Source organism: Sus scrofa, chromosome 14 (assembly GCF_000003025.6).
Source record: "Sus scrofa isolate TJ Tabasco breed Duroc chromosome 14, Sscrofa11.1, whole genome shotgun sequence".
NCBI lineage: Eukaryota > Metazoa > Chordata > Mammalia > Artiodactyla > Suidae > Sus > Sus scrofa.
In genome coordinates this window covers 35,516,520-35,540,861 of record NC_010456.5, presented here as the reverse complement: position 1 = coordinate 35,540,861, position 24,342 = coordinate 35,516,520, and the positions used below count along the sequence as shown (strand labels likewise).

The 24,342-nt window shown below is 40.3% G+C and overlaps 1 protein-coding gene across 5 annotated transcripts in view; it reads left to right on the top strand.

Annotated features, from left to right (window-relative positions):
- The window catches only part of FBXW8 (F-box and WD repeat domain containing 8), a 168,706-nt gene that overhangs the window by 72,864 nt on the left and 71,500 nt on the right, over nt 1–24,342 (top strand). For all 5 annotated transcript variants that reach the window (XM_013990336.2, XM_021073706.1, XM_021073707.1 and 2 more), the window contains exons 3-4: nt 10,687–10,851; nt 15,233–15,321. In XM_013990336.2, the coding sequence (XP_013845790.1) occupies nt 10,687–10,851; nt 15,233–15,321 (254 nt within the window). The remainder of the gene's footprint in view (nt 1–10,686; nt 10,852–15,232; nt 15,322–24,342) is intronic.

Below are 24,342 nucleotides of genomic sequence, written 5' to 3'. Positions count from 1 at the left end.
TCAACATCACCGATGATTAGAGAAATGCAAATCAAAACTTCTATGAGGTACCACCTCATACCTGTCAGAATAGCTATCATGAGTAAGTCCACAAATAACAAATGCTATAGAGGGTGTGGAGAAAAGGGAACCCTCCTTCACTATTGGTGGGAATGTAAATTGGTACAACCACTATGGAAAACAGTATGGAGGTACCTCAGAAAACTGAATAAACAACTACCGTATGACCCAGCAATCCCACTCTTGGGCATATATCCAGACAAAACTTTCCTTGAAAAAGACACATGCATCTGTATGTTCATTGCAGCAATATTCACAATAGCCAAGACATGGAAACAGACAGATGAATGGATTAAGAAAATGTGGTATATATACACGGTGGAATACTACTCAGCCATAGAAAAGAACAAAATAATACCATTTGTAGCAACATAGATAGAACTAGAGACTCTCATACTAAGTGAAGTAAGTCAGAGAAAGACAAATACTATATATCACTTATGTCTGGAGTCTAATGTACTGCACAAAAGAACCTTTCCATAGAAAAGAAAGTCATGGAATTGGAGAACAGACTTGTGGTTGCCGAGGGGGAGGGGGAGGGAATGGGATGGACTGGGAATCTGGGGTTAATAGATGCAAACTATTGCCTTTGGAATGGGTAAGCAATGAGATCCTGCTGTATAGCACTGGGAATTATATCTAGTCACTTGTGATGGAGGATAATGTGAGAAAAAGAATGTATATATATAATGTGTGACTGGGTCACCTTGTTGTACAGTAGAAAATTGACAGAACACTGTAAACCAGCTATAATGGAAAAAATTAAAATCCTTTAAATTTTTTTTTTTAAAGTAACTTATTGGAGTTGCTGTTGTGGCGCAGCGGGTACGAATCCAATTGGTATCCATGAGGATGCGGGTTTGACCCCTGGCCTTGCTCAGTGGGTTGGGGATCCAGCATTGCCGTGAGCTGTGGCATAGGTCGTAGACATGGCTTGGGTCCTGTGTTTCTTTGGCTGTGGTGTAGGTCAGCAGGTGTAGCTTCAATTTGACCACTAGCCTGGGAGCTTCCACATGTCATGGGTGTGGCCCTAAAAAGCAAAAAAAAAAAAAAAAGTAACTTACTAATACCCTGAGGAGCTGCTGTTCTATTGAACATGTTTCATGCTTTTGGAAGTGCTGGTCTATGTAATGAAATAATGACCTACATTTACATGATATCTTAGCTATTCTGAGTCTTTCATCCAGTAGTTATATTTCATAATTTCTCCAACATTTTACATTTCATGGTTTTTACAAAAAAGAGCTGAGGTATCCCAAAGATCAGAGTAAACTACCTTATGTTTAGTTAGCACTATGCACTTTTAAGAAGCCATAAGGTTGTCTGTGTTTACCCTTATATTTTATTTAACCCTGAATTCCAGGGGCCTGTGGAAGAAATACTCTGCTCTGGAGCTATTTGAGTTGTAACCTGGCTCCATCACAGCTGATGTTGGTCTTTCCCTATCTGTACTTCATGATTGCCTTGTACTGAAACTCACTTTGGCACAGACAGATGGACAGACACCACCCAGTGTCATGGACAGGCTCAGCTGTGGACCAGACGTGCCAAAAATAAAACTATGGTGCTCTGTCTAGTCAAAACTGGAACTCCAGTGTTATTGAGTCATTTTCCCTTTCTTTATTGCCTGACCACTTGTGATCAGATGAGGGTTTGTTTCCCTGGTGCCTTCATGGCTAAGATGGAGAAGTATGGGATGACAGTGTGGTTAAGTGGATTTGTAGCTGATGCTGTGGCTGTGCCCAGAGTGGGCTACTTAACGTGGATCCATGACAGCCTGGGGGGAGGGCTCTAGTGGTTTGCCACAGGCTCTGTCCTCAGTCCCGTCCTGGTTAATTTTTTTTTAAATAATTAAGACATGAAGGCCCACAGACTATATTTTGCAGATGACTTATGTAAGGGAGAAGTAGCTAATGCAGTGGATGACAGAATAGAGATGGAAAGATGATATAAAATGCTGCAGGTGGGTACATGCAGTGAGTTGGGATTTAAAATAGATGGAAAGTATTGTAAATTAACTATAATAAAAAAAACTGATACTAATTCCATGGAGGGCAATTTTGCCCTGTTTCTCAAAATTAAAAATTCATATACTTCTTAAAATAAAAATAAAAATGAAAAGTTTACAAAGTTAAGAATTTATGTTTAAAACATGATAGTGTGAGAGTAAGAAATTAGACTTTTTTAATTGAAATTTGTGGGTGTTTCATTTTGTTTTATTTTTTGTCTTTTTAGGGCCACACCCACAGCATATGGAGGTTCTCAGGCTAGGTGTTGAGTTGGAGCTACAGCTGCCAGCCTACACCACAGCCACAGCAATGCCAGATCTGAGCTGCATCTGTCACAGCTCATGGCAATGCTGGATCCTTAACCCACTGAGCGAAGCCAGGGATCGAACCTGGGTCATCATGGATGCTAGTCAGATTTGTTTCCACTGAGCCATGATGGGAACTCCAGAATGTGTGTTTAAAAAGACTGAAGATTGACAAATACCAAATTGGGATTACCCTTGAGGAGAAAGAGATGTGGACACTGAGAGATGCATAGGAGTTTTAAAATAATTGGTAATATTTCCTAAGTGGGGTGGTTAGGCCATGAGTGTTTGTGATAGTCTTTATACCATTTTGTTTGCCTTAAATATTAATAGAATAAATGGACTCCAGAAGCTCTGCACCATATGTTCAGTAGCCATGATGTATCTTCAAGGGAAGTAGCAAATTACTATCTGATAAAATTCTTCTGTTAATGGCACTTGACAGTCTCTCTATGTGGGATTTTGTTTAGACCTGAGTACCACATTTGAGAGGGACGCTATAGAAGCATAAATACTAGGGTACATTTCAGAGATAATGGTCATGAAAGCTAGTCCTGTGAAGGAAGAAAATGGGTAGTATTTAGACCAATGAAGAAGTGACTAAGGGGGGATAAGATGGGTGCCTTCAGATATTTAAGGAGCTGTCTGGTGGAAGAGTGAATAGGTTTTTTTTTTGTTTTTTTGTTTTTTTCAACTCAGAAAAAACCATGGCCATAGATAGAATCTTGTTTTCCAACCAATGGAAGGAAGTACTTTCTAATAGAGTGTCTTGCAGTGAGTCAGTGATTTGGGGAGGTCAGCTCTTTACCAGAAGCCTTCTGCAGGCCAGGGATGCTCTAAGGAGCATTTATGCAATGAAGAAATGTGCCTAGTTTATCTCCAACACCTTTTACGTTTTTAGTTTCTAAACCGTTGAAAATTTGAGTTAGTATGACACCTTCAGCATTACAGTGTGATGCTTTGGTTCAGAAAAGTGGCAAAAGCCTTTTATGCTGCCAGGTCCTAACTTCTGATCCTGTGGATTTTATGCAGCCTGTCCATGCCTACAGAGGGTGACTTACTTGATGTAACTATTACACCTAGAGCTTGCATGCCCACATATACAGCAAAAAAAAAAAAAAAAAAAAATGTAATTAAGGAAACCAGCACTTTAACGTGCCATCAGAGTGTTCTTTTGGTCAGTATTGCTTTGCAATGCTTTTGGTTGAGTAAGGTATTGTAATAATGATTATTTTTAGTACAGTTTGAGTTGGAAAATGAGAAAATTTGGGACTGAGTTGAGCTGAGTTTTTGGTTTCTGATTTTTACTTTGTAAATTCTAGACTCTCTGCTACTGCCATGGAGCAAGCAAAAAGCCATTATAGCTTTAATAAAACCACTTTATTAAAGTAATATTTGAAACAGCATGATGTCATAGAAAGGAATTTGTATATCCTGTAGTGCTTTCAGTAGTGATCTGTAATAGTATGTGACATATGCGGAAAGAATTATATTGTGGGGTACTTTTTTGTGAGCTTTTTTTTCTTTCAGTGGTGGGTATATTGCTCATCATTTTCAAGTTGAGGAAACTAGGGCCCCAAAGTCCTAGAATATAGTGCTTGAAGGGACATTTTGGGATCTGACTTCTACACCTCCATTCTTCATTTCACGGAGGAGGAAAGAGGTACAGAAAAGCATAGTTACTTTTCCATAGTAACACAGCTAGTTGGAGATCTGGCACTAGATTCTGTCCCCCCACCCTCCACAGCTGTAACTGGTTTTCTGTTAATCACATTACTTCTTGAATAATAGGCACAATCATAAAGACATATTCCTGAAAATGTTATCAGATTTATGTATATATGTATATATATCCTTATCACTTTAGGTCTCTTTGGAGAAATTATTATGTAAAGGAAACATGCCATGATTTTTTTGTACAGTGTAGATGTTTTTTGAATATAAAGAACTCCTTTATTTTTAATTTTATACTTTTTAAATGAGAACTTCATGTGGTTTTTGTCTTTAGTAATATGATGTGTTACGTTGATTTTTTTAAAAAAATGTAACCAACCTTGCATTCCTGGGGTAAATTGCATTTTATCATGGTGTATACTCCTTTTTACATATTGCTGGATTCAGTTTGCAAGTGTTTTGTTGAAAATTTTTGTATATATTCATAAGGGATATTGTGGTGTCTTTGGTTTATGTATCAGGGTAATGTTGGACTCCTAGAATGAGTTGGGAAGTGTTCCCTCTTCTTTTTTTGGAAGAGTTTGTGAATGATTGGTGTTAATTCCTTTGTAAACCTATGGTACAGTTCACCAGTGAAGCCATTGGACTTGAGCTTTTCTTTGTGTGAAGTTTTTAAATTGCTGATTCAACCTCTTGTTCTATTCAGATTTTCTATTTCTTCTTGAGTCAGTTTCAGTATTTTGTGCCTTTATAGGAATGTATCTATCTCATCTGGTTTGTCTCATTTGTTGGCATATAATTGGTCATAATACACAATCCTTTTCATTTTTGTGATGGCTGGTGATGGCCTCTCTTTCTTTTTTCTTTTCTTTTTTGGCCGCCCCCATGGCATATGGAAGTTCCAGGGCCAGGGATTGAACTTGTGTTACAGTTGTTACCTGTACCACAGCTGCTCCAATGCTCCAATGCTGGATCCTTAATCTGCTGAACCACATGGGAACTTTTGCCTTTCTTTCATTTTTGATTTTAGTGATTCAGTGGTCTGGATTTTTCCCTCTCAGTCAGTCTGGCTAAAGATTTGTCAATTTTGTTGATCTTTTTAAAGAAACAATTTTTATTTCCTTGATATTTTTCCCCCTCTATTTCACTAATTTCGGTTGTATTCTTCATTATTTTCTTCATTCTGCTTGTTTTGGGTTTAGTTTTCTTTTTCTAGTTTAAGATCTTTTTTAGTATAGTTTTCAGTTATGAATTTCCCTCAAAGCACTGCTTTCACTGTGTCCCAGACATTTTGTATGTTCCATTTTCAGTTATCTCAAAGTATTTTCTAGTTTCTCTTGCAATTTCTTATTTGACTTATTGGTTATTTAGGAGTATACTGTTTTATATCCATACAGTTGTGAATTTTGCAAATTTCTCTATGTTCTTCATTTCTGATTTCAGTTCCATTGTGGTCAGAGTACATTTTTGTATGATTTCAGTCCTTTCAGATTTATTGAGATTTGTTTTATGGCTTAGCATATAGTGTATCCTGGAGAATACTCCATTGCACTTGAGAAAAATGCGCATTGTTGTTGGGTAGACTGTTCATTCTATGGATGTCTCTTACGTCTAGTTGGTTTGTAGTATTCAGTTATTATATTTCCTTGATATTCTGCTTAGTTATTCTATTATTGAAAGTGGACTTTTAATCTTCAAGTATTGTTGAGTTCATTTATTCTTCGATTTTATCAGTTTTTGCTTCATTTATTTTGGAGCTCTAAGTGCGTATATTTCTAATAGTTATTCTTCATGATGGATTGATATTACAAAAATTTCCTGTCTCAAGTAACGATTTTTTTCTTTCTCATCTGCACCTGAAGCATATGGAAGTTCCTGGGCCAAGGACTGAATCTGAGCCACAGCTGTGACCCATGCTACAGCAGTGGCAATGTCCAATCATTAACCTACTGCAGTGGGCTTGGGTTCGAACTGGCATCACCACAGAGATAATGCCAGATCATTAACCCACTGTGCCACAGCTGGAGCTCCTCTAGTAACAATTTTTGGCTTAAAGTTTATTTTATGTGGTATTAGTATACAAATTATGGCTCTTTTGTGTATTTGCATGGCATGTCTTTTTCCCTCCTTTTACTTTCAGCTTGTCTGTGTGTTTGAATCTGAAGTATGTCTCCTGTAGATAGCACATAGTTAAGTCATGTTTGTTTATTCTGCCAATCAGTCTTTTTTTTTTTCCCCACCTGAAACTTATGAAAGTTTCCAGGCCAGGATTGAATTCAAATTGCAGCTGTGACCTACTCCACAGCAGTGGGAATGCCAGATCCTTAACCCACTGCTCTGGGTCAGGAATCTAAGCTGTACCTCTGTAGCTACCTGAGCTGCCACAGTCAGATTTTTATCCCACTGAGCCACATGGAAACTCCTGCCAGTCTGTCTTGATTGGAATGTTTAGTCCATTTGCATGTTATGTAATTACTGATAAGGAAACATTATTTCTGGCATTTTGCTATTTATTTTCAGTAGGTTATGTCTTTTTTGTTCCTATATTACTATCTTCTTTTGTGTTAGATTATTTTTCTAGCATACGATTCTAATTCTTTTGTTTCTTGTATCATATTTTGGAATTATTTTCTTAATGGTTGCCCTAGGAACTATAGTGAACATCTTAAAACGATCTAATTTTGGAGTTCCCATCATGGCACGGCAGAAATGAATCCGACTAGGAACCATGAGGTTTTGAGTTCGACCCCTGGCCTCATTCAGTGGGTTAAGGATCTGGCATTGCTGTGAGCTGTAGTGAAGGTAACAGACGTGGCTCGGATCTGGCGTTTCTGTGGCTCTGGCATAGGCTGGCAGCTGTAGCTTCAGTTAGACCCCTAGCCTGGGAACCTCAATATGCCACGGGTGCAGCCCTAAAAAGCAAAAAACAAAACAAAACAAAAACTTATCTAGTTTTGATTAATACCAACTTAATTTCTATAGTATACCCAAACTGCTCCAGTATAACTATGTTTCCACTCCTTTCTTTGTACTCTTATTGTGTACAAATTCTACCTTTATTAGCCTATTGACAGAGTTTGGGGCAGTGTCGTTTTAATCAAAAGAAAGGAAGATGCAAGTAAAAATACGTTTATTCTGTCTTTTATGTTTACCTTTGTAGTGACCTTTACTTGATGTACTTTATTTTCTCATGTGAACCGAGTTACGGTCTAGTGTCCTTTCATTTCAGCCTGAAGAACTGCCTTTCTTATAGGGCAAGTATGCTGATGGCGAGCTCCCATTGTAGCACAGTGGAAACAAACATTGGTATCCATGAGGACACAGGTCGATCCCTGGCTGCCTCTCTCAGTGGGTCAAGGATCTGGTGTTGCTGTGAGCTGTGATGTAGGTTGCAGATGTGGCTTGGAACTGGCATTGCTGTGGCTGGCAGCTGTAGCTTTGATTCAGCCCCTAGCCTGGGAACTTCCATATGCTGCAGTTGTGGCCCTAAAAAGCAATACACGTACACACAACTGATGAATTCTTATTTTTTGTTTATCTGGGAATATCTAATTTATTTTTGAAGGATAGTTTTGCTGGAAATAGATTTATTGGTTGGCAGTCTCTTTTCAGCAATTTTAGTATGCTCTTCTACTGCTTTCTGATCTCCATGATTTCTCATGAGAAGTACAGAATGAGTCTTGTGCATGAGTCTTTTTCTCTCAGTGCTTTGAAGTTTCTGTCTTTGGCTTTCAGCAGTTTACGATGTATCTAGGTGTGGGTCTCTTTGAGTTTTTTCTTCATGGGGTTTATTGAGCTTCTTTGATAGGCAGATTAATGTTTTTCATCAAACATAGAATTTTTGGCCGTTATTTCTTCAGATGGTCTTTCTACTCTTTTCTCCTTCTCCTTCCTTTCTGGGACTCCTATAATGCCTATGTTGGTCCCCTTGGATGGTGTCTCATAGGTCTCTGAGGCTCTGTTAATTTTGTTTGGGAATTTTTTTAAAAAATTGATTGATTGGTTCTTTTTCTCTCTCAGTCTGGGAAATCTTAATTTATCTTAAGTTTGCTGATTCTTCTGCTAGCTCAAATCTCTTGTTAAGCCCCTCTAGTGAATTTTTTGTTTTAGTTATTATATAGTTCAACTCTAAAACTTCTATTTGGTTCTTTTAAAAAATAAGTTTAGGAGTTCCCGTCTTGGCACAGTGGTTAACGAATCCGACTAGGAACCATGAGGTTGCAGGTTTGATCCCTGGCCTTGCTTAGTGGGTTAGGGATCCGGTGTTGCCGTGAGCTGTGGTGTAGATTGCAGATGCGGCTTGGATCCCACATTGCTGTGGCTCTGGTGTAGGCCGGCGGCTACAGCTCCAATTTGACCCCTAGCCTGGGAACCTCCATATGCCACGGGAGCAGCCCTAGAAAAGGCAAAAAGACAAAAAAAAAAAAAAAAAAAAAAAGATAAATAAATAAAAAATAATTTTAGAGTTCCTGCTGTGGTACAGTGGGATTAGTGTCATTTCTGCAGTGCCAGGACACAGGTTCCATCCCTGGCCTGGCACAGTAGGTTAAAGGTTGCACCTGTGGCTCAGATCTGATTCTTGGCCTGGGTACTCCATATGTTGCAATGTGGCCAAAAAAGGAAAAAAAAAATAATTTCTATCTCTTCATCAATATTCTCTACTTGGTGAGACATTGTGCTCATAAGTTTATTTCTTTAGACATGCTTTCCTTTGGTATTTTGAACGTATTTATTTATAATGGGATATCTTATTCCCCAAATTTTTCTTTTAAGCCTTTTGATCAGCCTCCTTATAGCTCTGGTTGGTAGTGCTTCCTCAGGCAGCCGCAGTGTTAAACAGTTGTTCTTTATTTTTTTCTGACAGCTGTCTTGGAAATAAGACAGAGATCAAATATAAAAACTTCAGGAACAGAGCTGTCTAGCAAGTTGCCATACAGGCCAGGTTCTCTGGGGATGGTACTTTTGGGGAGCTGTAAACCCACTTGGCTTCTCCAGTAGCTGCTAGGCTGCTGGTTTTTACAACTACTATAGTTGGAGGCTGTTGGTTTTCAAGTCCACCTACCATGGAGTTGGAGGATGAGGATGGAATTAATGCAAGTTGAAACAAAACAAAAGTTGCTATTCTTATGAAGATTCAGCTGTTTTTCTTGAATAAATGCTCCCCAGAATGTTGCAAGCTTTTAGTTAATTTCTAACATTCTGAAAAAGTTGATTTTGACATTTTTTGGCAGTATTCTTGTTGCTTTTATTGAGGAGCAGATTTTTGGTGTTCTTAATTCTATAATCCTGAAAGTTAACTCCCTAGCAGTGCAAATGAGAAGTCTTGTATAATGAGATGAGAGTCTGCCATGCACATGCTGTGTATTCCCTCTCTTACTTTGTCTCATGTTCTCTCTTCTGGTCTGAGTATTTGATGTCTTGAGGTGGGAAGGGAGTGTGAAAGAGCACAGGTTACCGTGAACCACTGGTCATGACTCTTAGTTTATTAGAAGTGAGGCTTAGCCTTTGGATTTGCAGCAAGCAAAATGTGTTGCAGACCCAAGATCATGTTGATATCCTGGATCAGTTTCTCATTTTGCTAGCAGAGTCCATCTTTGGCAGTTTTCCCAACTTTGTACATTTTCCAATGATGAAGTAAATCCACCATTATTACCCAAAGTTAAGGTGAAAGACAAAGCACTAATAGGTAAAATGGCCATTTCCTCTAGATACTGGTTGGATTTTTAAATTCAATCCAGCCATAACATTCATTTCTCCATATCATATCTTTTTTTTTTTTTTTTTTGGTCTTTTTGTCTTTTGTTGTTGTTGTTGCCATTTCTTGGGCCGCTCCCGCGGCATATGGAGGTTCCCAGGCTAGGGGTCGAATCGGAGCTGTAGCCACCAGCCTACGCCAGAGCCACAGCAACTCGGGATCCGAGCCACGTCTGCAACCTACACCACAGCTCATGGCAACGCCGGATCGTTAACCCACTGAGCAAGGGCAGGGACCGAACCCGCAACCTCATGGTTCCTAGTCGGATTCGTTAACCACTGCGCCATGACGGGAACTCCTCCATATCATATCTTACCATCCTAGTTAACAGCTTGAGTTTTCTGTTAAATATTTTTTGAATCAACGCTTTTAAAATCTGAGTTTTTGCGCATAATATGAATTTGAATTTCTCATACAACCAGAAGTTTTGGGTTATGGATATTTATGTTATTACAGCTTTTTATTTCAGAGGCCATCCGTCTCCAACTCTAAGATGGAAGTACAAGTGTCTGTTGGTAAAAAATAGAGATTCGGTTCTGAAAAGCTGTGTATGATTTTGTATCTGTTAACGTGTTATAGTGTGTATTTTTGCCTTTTATGTATTTGTGTATTTTTCTCTTATTTTACATGTATATATGTATAAAATAATTTAACCAAGTAGTCAAAAATGTGATATTAGATGGTAGTACAACAATTTTGAGATCTTGAAAGATAAAACTGGAAACATTTGCTTGTATTTTTTTCACCTCAGAGTGTTTTGTTAATGAGACATTTTATACTGCCATAAACCCAGGGCAGTAATAAAGGTGTTGATTGATTTTTGGATGACAAGGGGCTTCTCTAATTGCAGAATTTGACATTTGTGTCACTTCTGCTGTTTTAGGTGAGCAAGACGTGGAAGGTGATTGCAGAAGATGAAGTTCTCTGGTACAGGCTCTGCCAGCAGGAAGGGCACCTTCCTGAGAGCAACATCTCCGATTACTCTTGCTGGAAGCTCATTTTCCAAGAGTGCCAAGCTAAGGAACACATTTTAAGAACCAACTGGAAGGTAGGCAGTGGCCAGTATTGTTACCTGTAGAGAATATCCTGCAAGGACGCAGGAACCCAAGCCTGGGATTAAACACTAAGTCCTTCCAATTACAGTCTGAGGTTAACTGCCAAGAGCAGCACAGGGAGGAGAACTGTGAGTGTCCCTTCAGCTATTGGTGATTTGTTGCCCATTTTGTTTACCATGAGAGTTTCTGCACTTGTTTTCAACTACACTGTTTGGGAGCATCCTGTTGTCCTTCAGGAGAGGAGGGGTGAGATCGAGGTGGCAGTCATCTCCCCTCTGATGGCGAGGGCCTAGTGCTCAGCACAGCCCTCTTTCCCTGTCACCATCTCCCTGGACCAAGAAAGCAAAAGCACCACCTGAATGTAAAAGAGGGGCTGAAAATGCTATTTCCAGTAAATGTAAGAGGGAGATTATGAAACGTCTCTCAGTACTGTCTTCCCTCACATAACCTATTGGCTTGCTTCCATAACATTTATCACTTCAAAATCTCTACAGCAATATTAGATCACAGCTACAAATTTGCACAGTGAAGTGTTTCTGTAGGAAATAACTGTCAGGAACAGTGTTACATAAAGCTGTGTGAGGCATGACGAGACAGCAGTGTGGTGGCCGTCTCTTTCCACCTGGGTAGCAGGCTATTCAGTTGGATGGAAGGGCTAGAACTGTATTCTCTTTCCTCTCCTGTAAAGGTCAATCCTAATAGACTTTGAGATTAATAAGCTTTTGCTCACTACTGATGCTGACATATTGTCTGTCCCCAATCACCTTATAACCTGATTAGTGACTGATACTCTTTATTGGGGCAATGTCATAGTTCCTAGCAAAGTTAATAAGAGCAGTGTTTCTCTAATTGGGGTTTCTCAGCCCTGCTACTAGTACCATCTGGGGCCAGATACTTTTTGGTGAGGACTCTCCTGGGCATTGCAGGGCATTCTGTGATATCTCTAGCCTCTCCCCAGTACATGCTGGTGGCACTCTCTTCCTCCCCCTAGTTGTGACAGTCAAAAACATCTTTAAGACAAGCCAGATCTCCCCTGGTTGGGAATTCCCATCGTGGCTCAGTGGTAACGAACCCAACTAGTATCCATGAGGATGCGGGTTCCGTCCTTGGCCTTGATTAGCGAGTTAAGGATCTGGCTTTTCTGTGAGTTGTGGTGTAGGTTGCAGACATGGCTTAGATCTGGCTTTGCTTTAGCTGTGGTGTAGGCAAGCAACTGCAGTTTCAGTTCAAACCCTAATTTGGAAACTTTCACATGCCATGGGTGTGGCCCTAAAAAGACAAAAAAAAAAAAAAAAAAGCTCCCCTGGTTGAGAACCACCTTTTGGAAGAGAATTAGCGCAGTTGTCCTTAGGCCACAAAGACACTGCCGCTAAGTAAAATTCCTACTTATCCCACAGTGTGCATCACACCAAGTAATAAACTCCTGCCTGTTTGCTTGATTAGTTCTGTGTGTGTTGGGGTGGGGGGTGGTGGCGAAAGTGGAAGCAAGCATAGGGTTTGCCAAAGCTGCTGAAATAGGCTGGGAGTGGGAAAGCAGAGGGTCTGACCCTGGTAGGAGGGGCCATCATTCAAGGAAAACTAGAGAGTTAGGCATTTACTAGGGCCTTTCTGTCTGGAAGGGAGGGAGACTTGAGATTTGTGAACATGAGAGCTAGAGATATTTCCTGTAACCTGGCTCGAATTCATAAATGTTAGATCCGGAGAGAGAAAGCAGCAGCTGAGTTCTTTGTTTCCTCTTTGGTAATAGAGTGAGGGAGGAAAGCAGGTCCATCCTCCTTATCCAGGCTGGAGGGGGCAGAAGTGAAGGTGAAGACCTGCCTCATAGCATCTGGCACTTAATACCAATATACAGATTATGTACAGTTTAGCTGAACTGTCTGTTCATTGTTTTTTTCTAATGAGCACAAAATCGTGTGTTTGGCAAGTGCTCAGTAAGTGGTGGTTGACTGAATGAACTGGAGTCAAACTGCAGGCAGGCTGTAGGGAGGTTTCTCTTAAGAGCACCTGAGGCCCATTTCCTGCACTGTTACCAGTGAGGTCTACATAAGTAAAATGTCAGATGATGACTCTTACGTGTAACTGTGGTGATGGTGTTCTTGTGATCCTAGAATGAAAGGAAGCCCTTGTGAGAGCATGAGAGTTAGTGTCAGAGCAAGATGCTGTCCCTTTATGTGCCCGTCTCCTCCTCTCTGAGGTGTCTCATGGAGCCTTGGTGAGGATGACCGTCTAGTAATGTGCCTGCCATCCTCCCACGATGTGGGCCCTATCTGCTGCTCAGTTAGCATCTGCCTTTTGCACACAGATGCTGTGTTTTGGTGCTATTCATGGTCATCTTCAGGATGGGTTGGGAAGGTGATTTGGTTTGGGATCTCCTCAGCCAGTGTCTGGGGAAGCTGAGAAGGGACCCTAGGGTTCTCAGGTACTTCCCCGCATAGGGCATGACCTATGAAGGCATGAAATTACCTGGACCACCAGGTCAGAGCCAGCATGGAAATGGTATTTTTTCCCCTGCTGTTTGCTTAACATCTTTTTCACTTAGATCTCTCTAAGACCAGAACACCAGTGTGGGGTTGAAGTCCATGATGAGGAGGAAGCCACATGACAGAAATTAGTGGATGCCAAGAGCCACAGGCCCTCTCCTTTTCTTTCAATACCTTGTCCCTCAAAAGAGCTTTGTTATTCTTATAGTCTTGGCTGTGGCCCTCACACAGATGACTCTCAAGTCCTTCCTCTCCATTCCTATGTCTCAACTGACAGGACAGCCCCACTTGGTTGTGTCCAGTTTTGTTCCTTAGCCATGGGCTTGGTCCTTGAATTAAGTGAGATCATCCTGCAGATCATCTTGTACAATGCCTGCAGTATAGCTGCTTAATAATGGGTTTTTTAAAAAACTTTTATCTTTTCTTTTATAATTGATTTACAGTATTGTCAGTTTCTTCTGTACAGCAAAGTCACCCATTCATACATAGATATACACACATTCTTTTTCTTATATTATCTTCCATCATGTTCTATCACAGGTGACAGTTCCCTGTGTGCTATACACACACTCATTGCTTATCCACTCCAAAAGTAAGAAGTTTGCATCTCCTATTAATAATGTTGGTTTTAATGGAATAGATGTCATCATCTGTCTCCTAATAATATGTATAATACTAGTAACTACCATTTATTGAAAATTTGCTGTGTACTAAGAACTATGCTTGGCACTTAACACTACCTCTAATCCTTGCACTGGTACAACAAAGTTAATATTATAGGTGGCTTGGAATTCTTTTCTTTAATTATAGTTGGCTTACAATACTGTGTTTCAGGTGTACACCAAAGTGATTCAGTTGGATATTTTTTGATGGCTTAGTAGTCTTGAATACCTTTATTCATGCCTTTTTTGGCTTAACTGTCCCTGTATCCCACATGTAAATACTTTATATTCTTTAAGAGTCCCTTTATTTTTATTTGAAAAATAATTTTTTGATTTTTATATTTTTTGAATCAATAAACATTTTTGGTACAATAAACCAAAGGTCGTAAAAGGGTGTATCATGGAAAATATATCTCCCTTTCACCTCTCTCCTGCTGCCTTCTAGTTCCTTCCTCAGGAGCAACCATGTTATGGGTTTTAGGGTTTCCATTTCCATGAACATCTGACCTCTCAGTCAGAAATAATGTCTTTTTTTCTCTTCTTGATCTTGATCTTGTTGTATATACTTTTTCATTTTATTTGGAAACCATTTATAAGACCTGTTAACGGGTAAAATACCATTAAATACTTTCCTCTGATTTTTTTTTTTTTTTTTTTTTTTTTTTTTGCATTTTAGGGCTGCAGGTGTGGCATATGAAAGTTCCCAGGCTAGGAGTTGAATCAGAGCTGCACCTGCGATCCTATACCACAGCCGCACCAGATTCAAGCCGTGTCTGACCTGTACCACAGCTCACAGCAACACTGGATCCTTAACCTACTGAATAGGGCCAGGGATGGAACCTGCATCCTCATGGATACTAGTTGGGTTCATTACTGCTGAGCCACAATGGGAACTCCCTAAACTGAACTTTTTAATACACTTTATACATTTCTTCAGACACTTGCCACTAATAGCCTTCTGCAGAGTGGAGTGGTTTATATCCTATGAATCCCCCCACTCCCCAGGACAGGGGCAGCACCTCTCATGTCCCATGCCCACTAGTTCTGTTTAGTTTATGTGAACTCGTAAATGCTAGTAGCTTAACGTGTTAGTGGTCTCTTTGTCCTTTTGAATGTCTTGATAACTGTGTACCCAATCCTCGCTGTAAACAGCCACTGTGGGATGTAGGTGAGAGTGAGATGCTTTGTCTGGCTGCCCAAGAATGTATAAATCACCCCCTTTTCTTACGCAGAATCGCAAAGGTGCTGTGAGTGAGCTGGAGCATATTCCTGACGAGGCTTTATGTGGTGCACATTCTCACGATGGCCTTGTCATAGCTGGGTAAGTCCAAATGAATTTTCACTGAATACTCTTCACCTTAAGGTCTGTCACTTTTCATGGGCCTTCCTGTGGGTCCCTGCACTCTTATTCTCCCTTGAGAGTGCATGCGGTCCCACTGACAACCCGTATTGGAGATGGCTGGCCTCCACGACTCTGTCCTGCAGTGTCTGAAGAGCTCTGAAGTTACTGGTGAGGAGTTCAGCAATCCATTGGTCTCAATACATCTTGCGAGCTTTTAAATCACTCCTGTGGCATGTTATGTTAGATTTTCATTAAGGCAAACAGTTTGTATTTTATGAAGACATAAAGTCAAGTGAGAATAATAAGTATTGGCACAAACACTTCCTATTCTTGATCTCTTATTCTGAAGCCTTTATCATGAGGAAGGGCTGTGGCCACAGATAATCTTCCTTCCCCACCACACGGTTTGTATGTGCAGTTAACTTGTTCTGAAATAGACTTTTTATTTGTCTCAGTGGCCACAAAATTTAATTTTAGCTTCCATAAATTCCTTTGGCTTCTGTTCCAAAAACCACTTTCATGAATTCTTCATATTTTATTACAGAGATGTTGTTATGTGTTTTTTTTTAAATATATAATAATTTTCTTTTTGCATTAACTGAATGTCTTGACCCTAGAGTCTCACATTATATGTTTAATGCCATCAAGTAGAGACCAGGACACTTAAACTTCTGAATCTCTATTGGCTGTGGAGTGAGCCACCCAAAAGAGGTTCCTACATGGAGGAAAAAACAAAAACAAACTTTGGGCTTAATAACTTAGTAGTAGGGGAGGATTTTTCTTTAAAGAAAATGCTTTTCTTCAGAAGCATGCCTTAAAAAGAGTACTGTTTGAATTGAAATTTCAAAGAGTCAGATTATTTTAATATTTTGTGGTTTGTAATACCGATATAAAAGTGTTTTGCTCCAAAAAAGATATGCCTTAGGAGGAACACTTTCCTTTGGCTTTTGTCTGACTGGCCGCCATTTAGAGGTTAATGCCCTTCTTGGGAGTGCTATAGAACTGTTACTTTTAGAAGGATTAATGGACCAGAAATCAAGAATTCTGTCCTTCTGGTTATCAGTGTAGCTTCAAGCCTCTGCCCCTCGTCGCTCAGTTGAGGGCCTCAGAGCTCATGCTAGGTGGGATCCTTTTCACCTGCTAATTCTGAGATCCTTAGATCATTCTGTCTTAAAGGGGTCTCCCAGTGTGTCAGAGACTTTGAGAAAAGAATGTTGAGATTGGATGGAAAGAGTCATAAAAAGAATTAGAAATAAAGGAAACTTTATAATTTCAAAAGCCAATTGTGAATCGCTTATCTGGACATGAGCCTCACAAAAGGCAGCCCGGCCACGAGTCCAGATGCCAGTCCTTCTTTTCCTGCCTCTCTGTTCCCTTGAGGCCTGCTCAACATTACCGATTATGCCCGCGCAAAGCAAAGCCATGGCAGAGTTTTGTGGATCGATAAGATGAAACTTGATCTGTGGGTCAGAGAGGCTCCTCATGGCCCCTCTTTCTAAGAGAACCTTACGTTTATGGCCTAGCATCAGACACTTCAATCTTGCTTGTATATAGAGCATCTTGTGTTTATCATTAAAATTTTATCTGGTGGTTACGATGCTTGTTTTCTGGGTCAGATCTTGAATCCCTTTTCATTTGAGACAGCGGTGTTTGTGGTTACCTCATTCCCAATCAATGTTGTATTCACCAGGCTTTCTACAGTTATGTATCTCCAAGGAGCTTCTTAAAGAGACAGTAGCCATCTCACCATTCTTCCTCTTCTTCTTTTGCATTTCTCCTATTTTTCTCCTTTTCTTCCTTTTTCTCTATTTTTTACACAAGCAGTATCTGTTCAGAGGCTTAGTTTTATATATCTGCAGCCAACCTGTGTAACTTTTTTGCACTTAGACCTATTAAATATATTTCATATAATTGTTGAAGATTCTGTTGCAGAATCTTTTCCCAGCTTCCTCCCAGCTCTTCAATCCTCTGTGTAAGTAAGTGTCCCTGGTTTTGAGTCACATTTGCTTTGGCTTAGGCTAATTTGTATTATACTTATCCTTACAACTGACCCAGTCTGGGTTCTGCCTTACTTTTCACACAGAACCAGGGTAACCTTCAAATGCTCGTTCAGTCATTAACTCCGAGACACTCAAGTCCCTATCAAGGGAACAGGACCTGGACACCTCTTGAGGCTTGTTTTCGCAGAAGAAGAAACAGACATTATTCTCAAAGCTTTTGATCTTTATTTGTCTGTGAGTATTTGCTTCCCTTACTGTCTCACATAATTTCCAATTACTTTTTCCTGATGTTCAGAGCCTTTTGAAATTTGTTTCTAACCTTTTTCTTTGTTACTCTTCTCAGGGTACCTTCATTTTCTCCTGCCTCCCGCTGTTCTAGTTACCTCTGACTATGCCTTTTTTTTTCGGCTGCACCCACAGAAAGCAGAAGTTCTTGAGTCAGGGGTTGAATTCGCACCACAGCTGTGACCCGAGCCACAAGTGACAGCCTTGGATCCTTAACCCACTGAGTCACCAGGGAACTCCTGACTGTGTCTTTTTTTAAAACTTGAGATGCAATTTACGTACCATAAATCTACCCCTTTAAGTTGTGTCAGAGATTTTAGTACATTCACAGGGTTGTGTAACTGCCCATTATCTAATTCCAGAACTCCAAAAAGAAACTCAGTCCCCGTTCTTTAGTGCCCAACTCAAGTCTTGCCTCCTTCCACAGGTTCCATGGCCTCTAGCCTATTAACCTTTGCTTCCCACACCCCAGCATCCACCCTTGTCATAACTCCTAGAGAAGTGATGATCTGCAGCTATAGGGCAGCTCAACACATGACCTTGCAGCATCTTGTTTCTACTTTTTAACTTTACAGCCATGTATTTTCCTTCCTGTTAATTTGTAAGCATCTTTTAAAACTGGAGGTGCTGTGTCATATTTCATTAAATATCCTATAGTGCTTATACGTTTTCTGTCTGAAATAATAGATCCCATTCCCCCACCTGTGTACTAAAGCTTACATGGGAAACTGGAGGAATCCCTAATTTCTTTTGTCTGTTCTCCAATTTCTTAGTTCTTTTCAACTTAGAATCATAAATTTTAGACCTGGAAGGGACTTCAAAGAGTCTGTCCCCAAATGCTCATTTTGTGTGAGGTGCCTGAGGCGTAGCGAGGTCCACCAAGTGGGATTCACATGTGTGCTGCCTGCTGTGCTTCTGCAGGGTTGCCTTTTCCCACCCTCACTTGCTACCATGACAGCTCATCTATTATGGCAGCGTTTTGGTTTCTTTTGTGGCATGTACCTTTCCTTTCTGTTAAAAATGAAAACAATAGTAAAACCACGTTGTTTTTGCAAAACTGTTAGAAAGTGGAGAAAAGAAAGCCACCTAAACCCCAGCTCCTATCGTGGTTTTTGGTGTGTACCATTTTTTTTTTTTTCAGTCTCTTTAACGCATTTTAATTACTGCATTTAGGTGGATGGATTTTTATCTTTTTCAGACTAAGATAGAACTTTTAAATGGCTTCATATTCCTCAGCTTCTTTCCAGTTTAACTTTTTGTCTTGCTTTACCTAAAGCACCCCTCAAACCCACTCTCTTGAGTGCACCTTCCTTTTTCTGGCCGGTGCCATAAATAACAAGGGTTCAATCTTGTTAGATGTACCCCTCCTGAAGTGGTGGGGACAGTGTATAAAGCATCTTTGTAACCAGCACCCAGAAAACTGTGGGGAAAGTGTGTATGGAAGAAAAACTCACACTGAGACCCTGCACTCTCTGAACCTCCTTACAGCATCTTTGATTCACCAAGCTGTTACTCTGGCCCTTCATCATGCCTCTCGGTGCTGTCATTTGGCCACTTAGCAGTAATTGGCAGCATCCCAGAAAATACCAGAAACAGTTTTCTTTTCTTGGAAGGGAAAGTTCCTTCAACTGTGACTAAGTATATAATTCAAACACAACCTTTACTTTGATTTTCTAGCTAAAATTTCCCATGTCTTTAACTTGAAAAAAAAATCTGTGCTGAGAAGCCACCAATCTCCCTACAGTAAGTCACTGTCTCTTAGATTTCAGCCTCTGTGTTTTCTCTGTAATCTGGTAGTGTGGCTGAAATGCAGTGAGGCTACTGTGTGCCTTCCTTGTATTTAGTAGAAGAGATGTTATTGAAAGTTGGTTGATAATAAGTGATTAGGAAGCATGGTGTGTGTTTTTGTTTTTGTGGTGAGAGCTCTGAGAATTTTAGAATGTCTCTTAAATTCCGTGTTTATCATTAACTAGAAGAGATGAGAATATGGCAGCATCCTTGTCCTATTTTGTGATACCTGGTCTGTTCTCTTTCTTCACAGCTGCACTCTGGAAGTTAAGGGTGTTGAAAACAGATGACATCATGAGTTCAGAAAGGTCACATTATAAAACCTGAGATGTAGGTCTAGGTATAATTTGCCAGAAATGTATTTGCTTTACTGCCATCTAGCGAAGGAGAACCTCTCAGGTAAAACCTGCAGGAGAAAGTCCAGCCCAGGGCCCATTGGAGGCCTTGTGCCAGCTCTGCTAACCATTAAGCTATTAGCTCTGCAGAAGCTTTTAGCAGATGCCCAGGAGTATGAGGGTGTTTTGCAATAAACTCCCTTCTCTCTGTTACCTAAGATTCATAAGTCTGAAGCATTTCAGTTTGTATAAGAAAGCATTCTTTTCTATTCGCATTAGAGGATCATTCCCCACTTTTTGGTTTAAAACAAAAAGTTTTTCTTGACACTCCTGAATGTTTTTCTCCCCTGTTTTCTACTGTGGTGACCTGGCTTTTTAGGATGTGCCTTTACTGGAAGAAATAGTGACTGTGTGTCCATGTTTCTCCTCTGCCAGGTGTGGTTGGAAGGAAAACTGTGTTGTTGTTGTTGTTGTTATTATTATTTTGTCTTTTTAGGGCTGCACCTGTGGCATATGGAGGTTCCCAGGCTAGGGGTCCAATAAGAGCTGTAGCCGCCGGCCTATGCCACAGCAATGCAGGATCCTTAACACACTGAGCGAGGCCAGGGATCGAACCTGCAACCTCATGGTTATTAGTTGGGTTCGTTAACTGAGCCGCTATGGGAACTCCTGGAAAACTATTATTTAATGTCACGCAGTGTTAGCTGTCCTCTTTCCCTAAAGTTACTCATTTGTCCCATTGGTCTCCTGCATTTCCTCCATCTCCATCCTCTTTGGGGCAGGTGTGCCCAAGCAGATACAGAACAAGGCTGCCCCCATGTCCCTTGAAGCCAAGTGACCTCTGGCTATTGTTCTAGCTTTTATCATTATTAAAAAAGCTCTGTGTGGGAGTTCCCATTGTGGCGCAGCAGAAACGAATCCTACTAGGAACCATGAGGTTGTGGGTTCGATCCCTGGCCTCACTCAGTGGGTTAAGGACCTGGCATTACTGTGAGCTGTGGTGTAGGTCACAGACACAGCTCGGATCTGGCGTTGCTGTAGCTGTGGTATAAGCCGGCAGCTGTAGCTCCGATTCGCCCCCTAGACTGGGAACCTCCATGTGCCTCGGGTGCAGCCCTAAAAAGCAAAATACATAAAATAAAATAAAAGAATAAAGCTCTGTCTGTCCACACAACCTGGACAGTCAGAGTTGAGAAGGTTGTCAGTCTTCTGTAGACATGCAGCAAAATTTTGAACTTCCAGTTTATGTATGCAAAATTTGGTGTCTGAATCTCTGGTTGGTTCACTTTGCATATTGACACTTTTATCATTGTTACCATTGTTTTTACATTGTCGTTGTTTATACTGAAGAACTGTTGGAAAATAATAGTTCAGACATAGGCATGTGTCTAAGGTAACTTGAAATACCTTGCTTTTAGTCAGTTTTTCTCCATTTTCCCCAACAGTTAAACATGTGCCTTTGCATTGACCATGTACCATGCCAAAATATGGCTTTGATCTGAAATAGTGTGTATTTGCCCTGAATTTTTAAATGCTTTCTATTCAGCAGCTGAAGACCTCAAGGATGGTGCTTCGTATCCTCTGCTAGCTTCATGTGAATGTATGAAAAATGGATAATACCTAGAATTACTTGGAGGCTCTTGAGAGAACAGATGCTTTGTAAATACAGATTGGTGATAAAAATTGCATTAGATAAATGTCACCCCATATTTATACTTACTAAGGACCTGCTCTCTGTCTTTGTTTTTTAAAAAAAACTTCTTCTTTTGACAGTTTTCCTTTCAACCCTGTGTTATAGATTTTTGTGCTGCTTATTATGACATTGGACTGTTTCCCATAAGGAATTCAATCATTACCCGTTAGGGACCTCTTTTTAAAAAGGCTTTTATTTATTTATTTTCTGCTGTGAGGTATACATGCTCTTCTGGTAAATAAGTCTGAGGTAAGATATTGATAAGGGACCAGTGGAGAGCTTTACATTTATTATATACTTAATGAAGGAGCTGCAGAATATCCTTAATAAATACTGGTGAACTCATGACTGCATTTATCCATCTCTGGTTCTCCAAGGAATAATGGGAAGGGCCACAGCTACAATAACTCTGCATAATCATCATTGACTCTGACTCTATTGATTGTGATTAACCAAGATGTATGGAAAACAGTTTTAAGTGTGTAGTGCATGGATCTCATAAGGTCCATTAAGATGTTCATTATTTTTCAATTGATGCATCTTAAGCTGCACTTGATGTTTGTAGTGGTGCATTTCCACAGAAAGGCTGCACTGTGGGATTGAGTTCATTTTGTTAATTGCATAATACAACACAGTCATGTTTCATAGAAAACAGTAAATACTCTTGCTTTCATCGATTTGTAATCTTTGGTATTGCTAAAGAAAGTATGGAGTATGTGACTAGTTCTAAAACCTGCATGTTAAGGGCATAAATGTTTCTGAAATGTGGGCACTGCACCTCTAGGGCCTCTGCCTAATTGCTTTGTAGACTTTAAACCACTTCCATCTTCTAAGTTTAAGTCCATAGATTGAGTGATTTAACATGTACTAAGCACAGATGAATACTGCAGACCCATTCCTTGCTCACAGGCTGAAGGGATACAATTACAGGTGGTTACAGGGCAGTGAGAGAGATTAGGGAAGGGGAAGAGCAGGGCACCGTGACACAGTGGGGAGAGGCTTCACATCAGGCAGTTTCTCCTGGGAAGTGACTTTTCAGCTGAGTCTGGGAGGGATGACTACAAGTTGGCCAGGCAGAGTTTTGTATGGAGTAAGGATGCAAGTAACTTGCACACATGCTGTCGCTTCTCACTCTCAAACCAATGAGGGACATGAAAAATCCATTACTGATTTATTTTTCTGGTGAGCTGGATGGAATATCGCTTCGGAATCCTCTCAACACGGGGCTGGAGGTGCCACTACCAATTTATTTACACAAAAGCATTTGCTGTTCCCAGCCTGAGGACTCATAACAAGAATTCCTTTTGGCTGCCGTGAGTGCCTGATCAAAATAGACTTGTGACTTTGGAGGTGGCTGTATGAGTATGGTCCTGTAGAAGGTGGCATTTACCAACCATTCTCTATATGCTCCCACATTACCTGTGAGGCATGTGAGGGACACACCTTTGCACCTGCCCAGTCCCACACTCCTTGCCAGCATGATGAGCTTTTTTGTTTTTGTTGGCTTCTTGCCTTCCAGTTGAGCTATAGTAGTAGAATCGATGAGTTAGGGTGAGGGGCTGTGTCCTGCCAGCCTGAGTCACAATATTGAAAACAATAAATTCCTTATATTGCACGTAAATAGGGATGATTCTTAAAAGCCCTATTTGTTTCAAGACACTGTCAGCAGAGGAGGCAGAGTGGCTTGCTGGCTGAAGTAGCAGTTAGAAAAAAGCCTGGGGACCCAATGTGATCCAAGGTATGTCACTAAAATGTTTGTGACCTTGGGCAAGTCACTTAACCTTACTTCCATATTCTTAAAACACCACCCCAGGTTATTATGAAGAGCCTTGAAAAAAAATTTTCAGCAAATAAGCACAGGCACCTGGAAGCAAAATGGAACCTCCCTCCACCCCCATCTCCTTGGCTATTTAGATAAGAAGGAAGGTTAAAGGTTGTTTTTAGATGTACAACATTTCTTCCTTTTCTGTGAGTCTCTTAGTTCAAATAAGTGGTCTGCATATTGGAAACGTACTAGTTAATGAAAGCTCTTTGGTGGTAAATCATTTTAAATTGTCAATTGCTCTAGTGTGCTGAGCTTAAAAGAGACTCTATTGCCATTCTTTCAACAAAAAAAATCAGTTGTGGTCTCTGACCTATTTATTTGGAGGTAAACTCAACTTTGCCAGGCATAAAAAAGACTGGGAAAAGCATACAACTTCACTGGTCCATGCCATGGCCTGAGACATCCTTACTCATTTGGAAAAGGCTTCTTTCTTCCTCATTTTTCTTTAGTGTTCTTACATCAGCTGATGTATTAGTTGCAGTTGTGCTTTGCACAGACACTAATTAGAGAGCCATCAACATTGAGGCCCAAAGGCTCACTCACAATGCAACTGTCATAGTGGTGTCTTAATTGGTTGAGTATAATTGTCATTAGGCAGTGATAAAGACATCTGGAGCTCTGGAGGAAAACCAGCCTTTTTTCCCCTACCTCCCTTCCGTACCTGTACTTGCTTCTCCTGGCCAATGTTGTTAAGCAATTTTAGATCACATTTAGGGTTCAATCTAGGTCCCTTTACCCAACCAATGTTTTACCCTCATGAAAATGTCTGTTTCTTTAGCAGGAGTTCATTAACACAGAGTGTAAGCATTGCTTCTGTGGTTGCTTTCATGTGTTAGATTTTAGAGCCTTTGCTGAGTCATCACATACTACCTGCTGAAATAGGATATTTTTTCTCTGTTCCACTCATGAAGGAGACACACAGTCTTTTATGTTTGCCTCGTGAGTCATTTTGCAGCAAAACATTTATGCCAATATCATGCTCTCTGACCATGAGGAATGGAGTTGACTTAAATGGATATCTACAGAAAATTTCATGTTTACCACAACAATTCAGCTTATTTCATGTTTTATGGA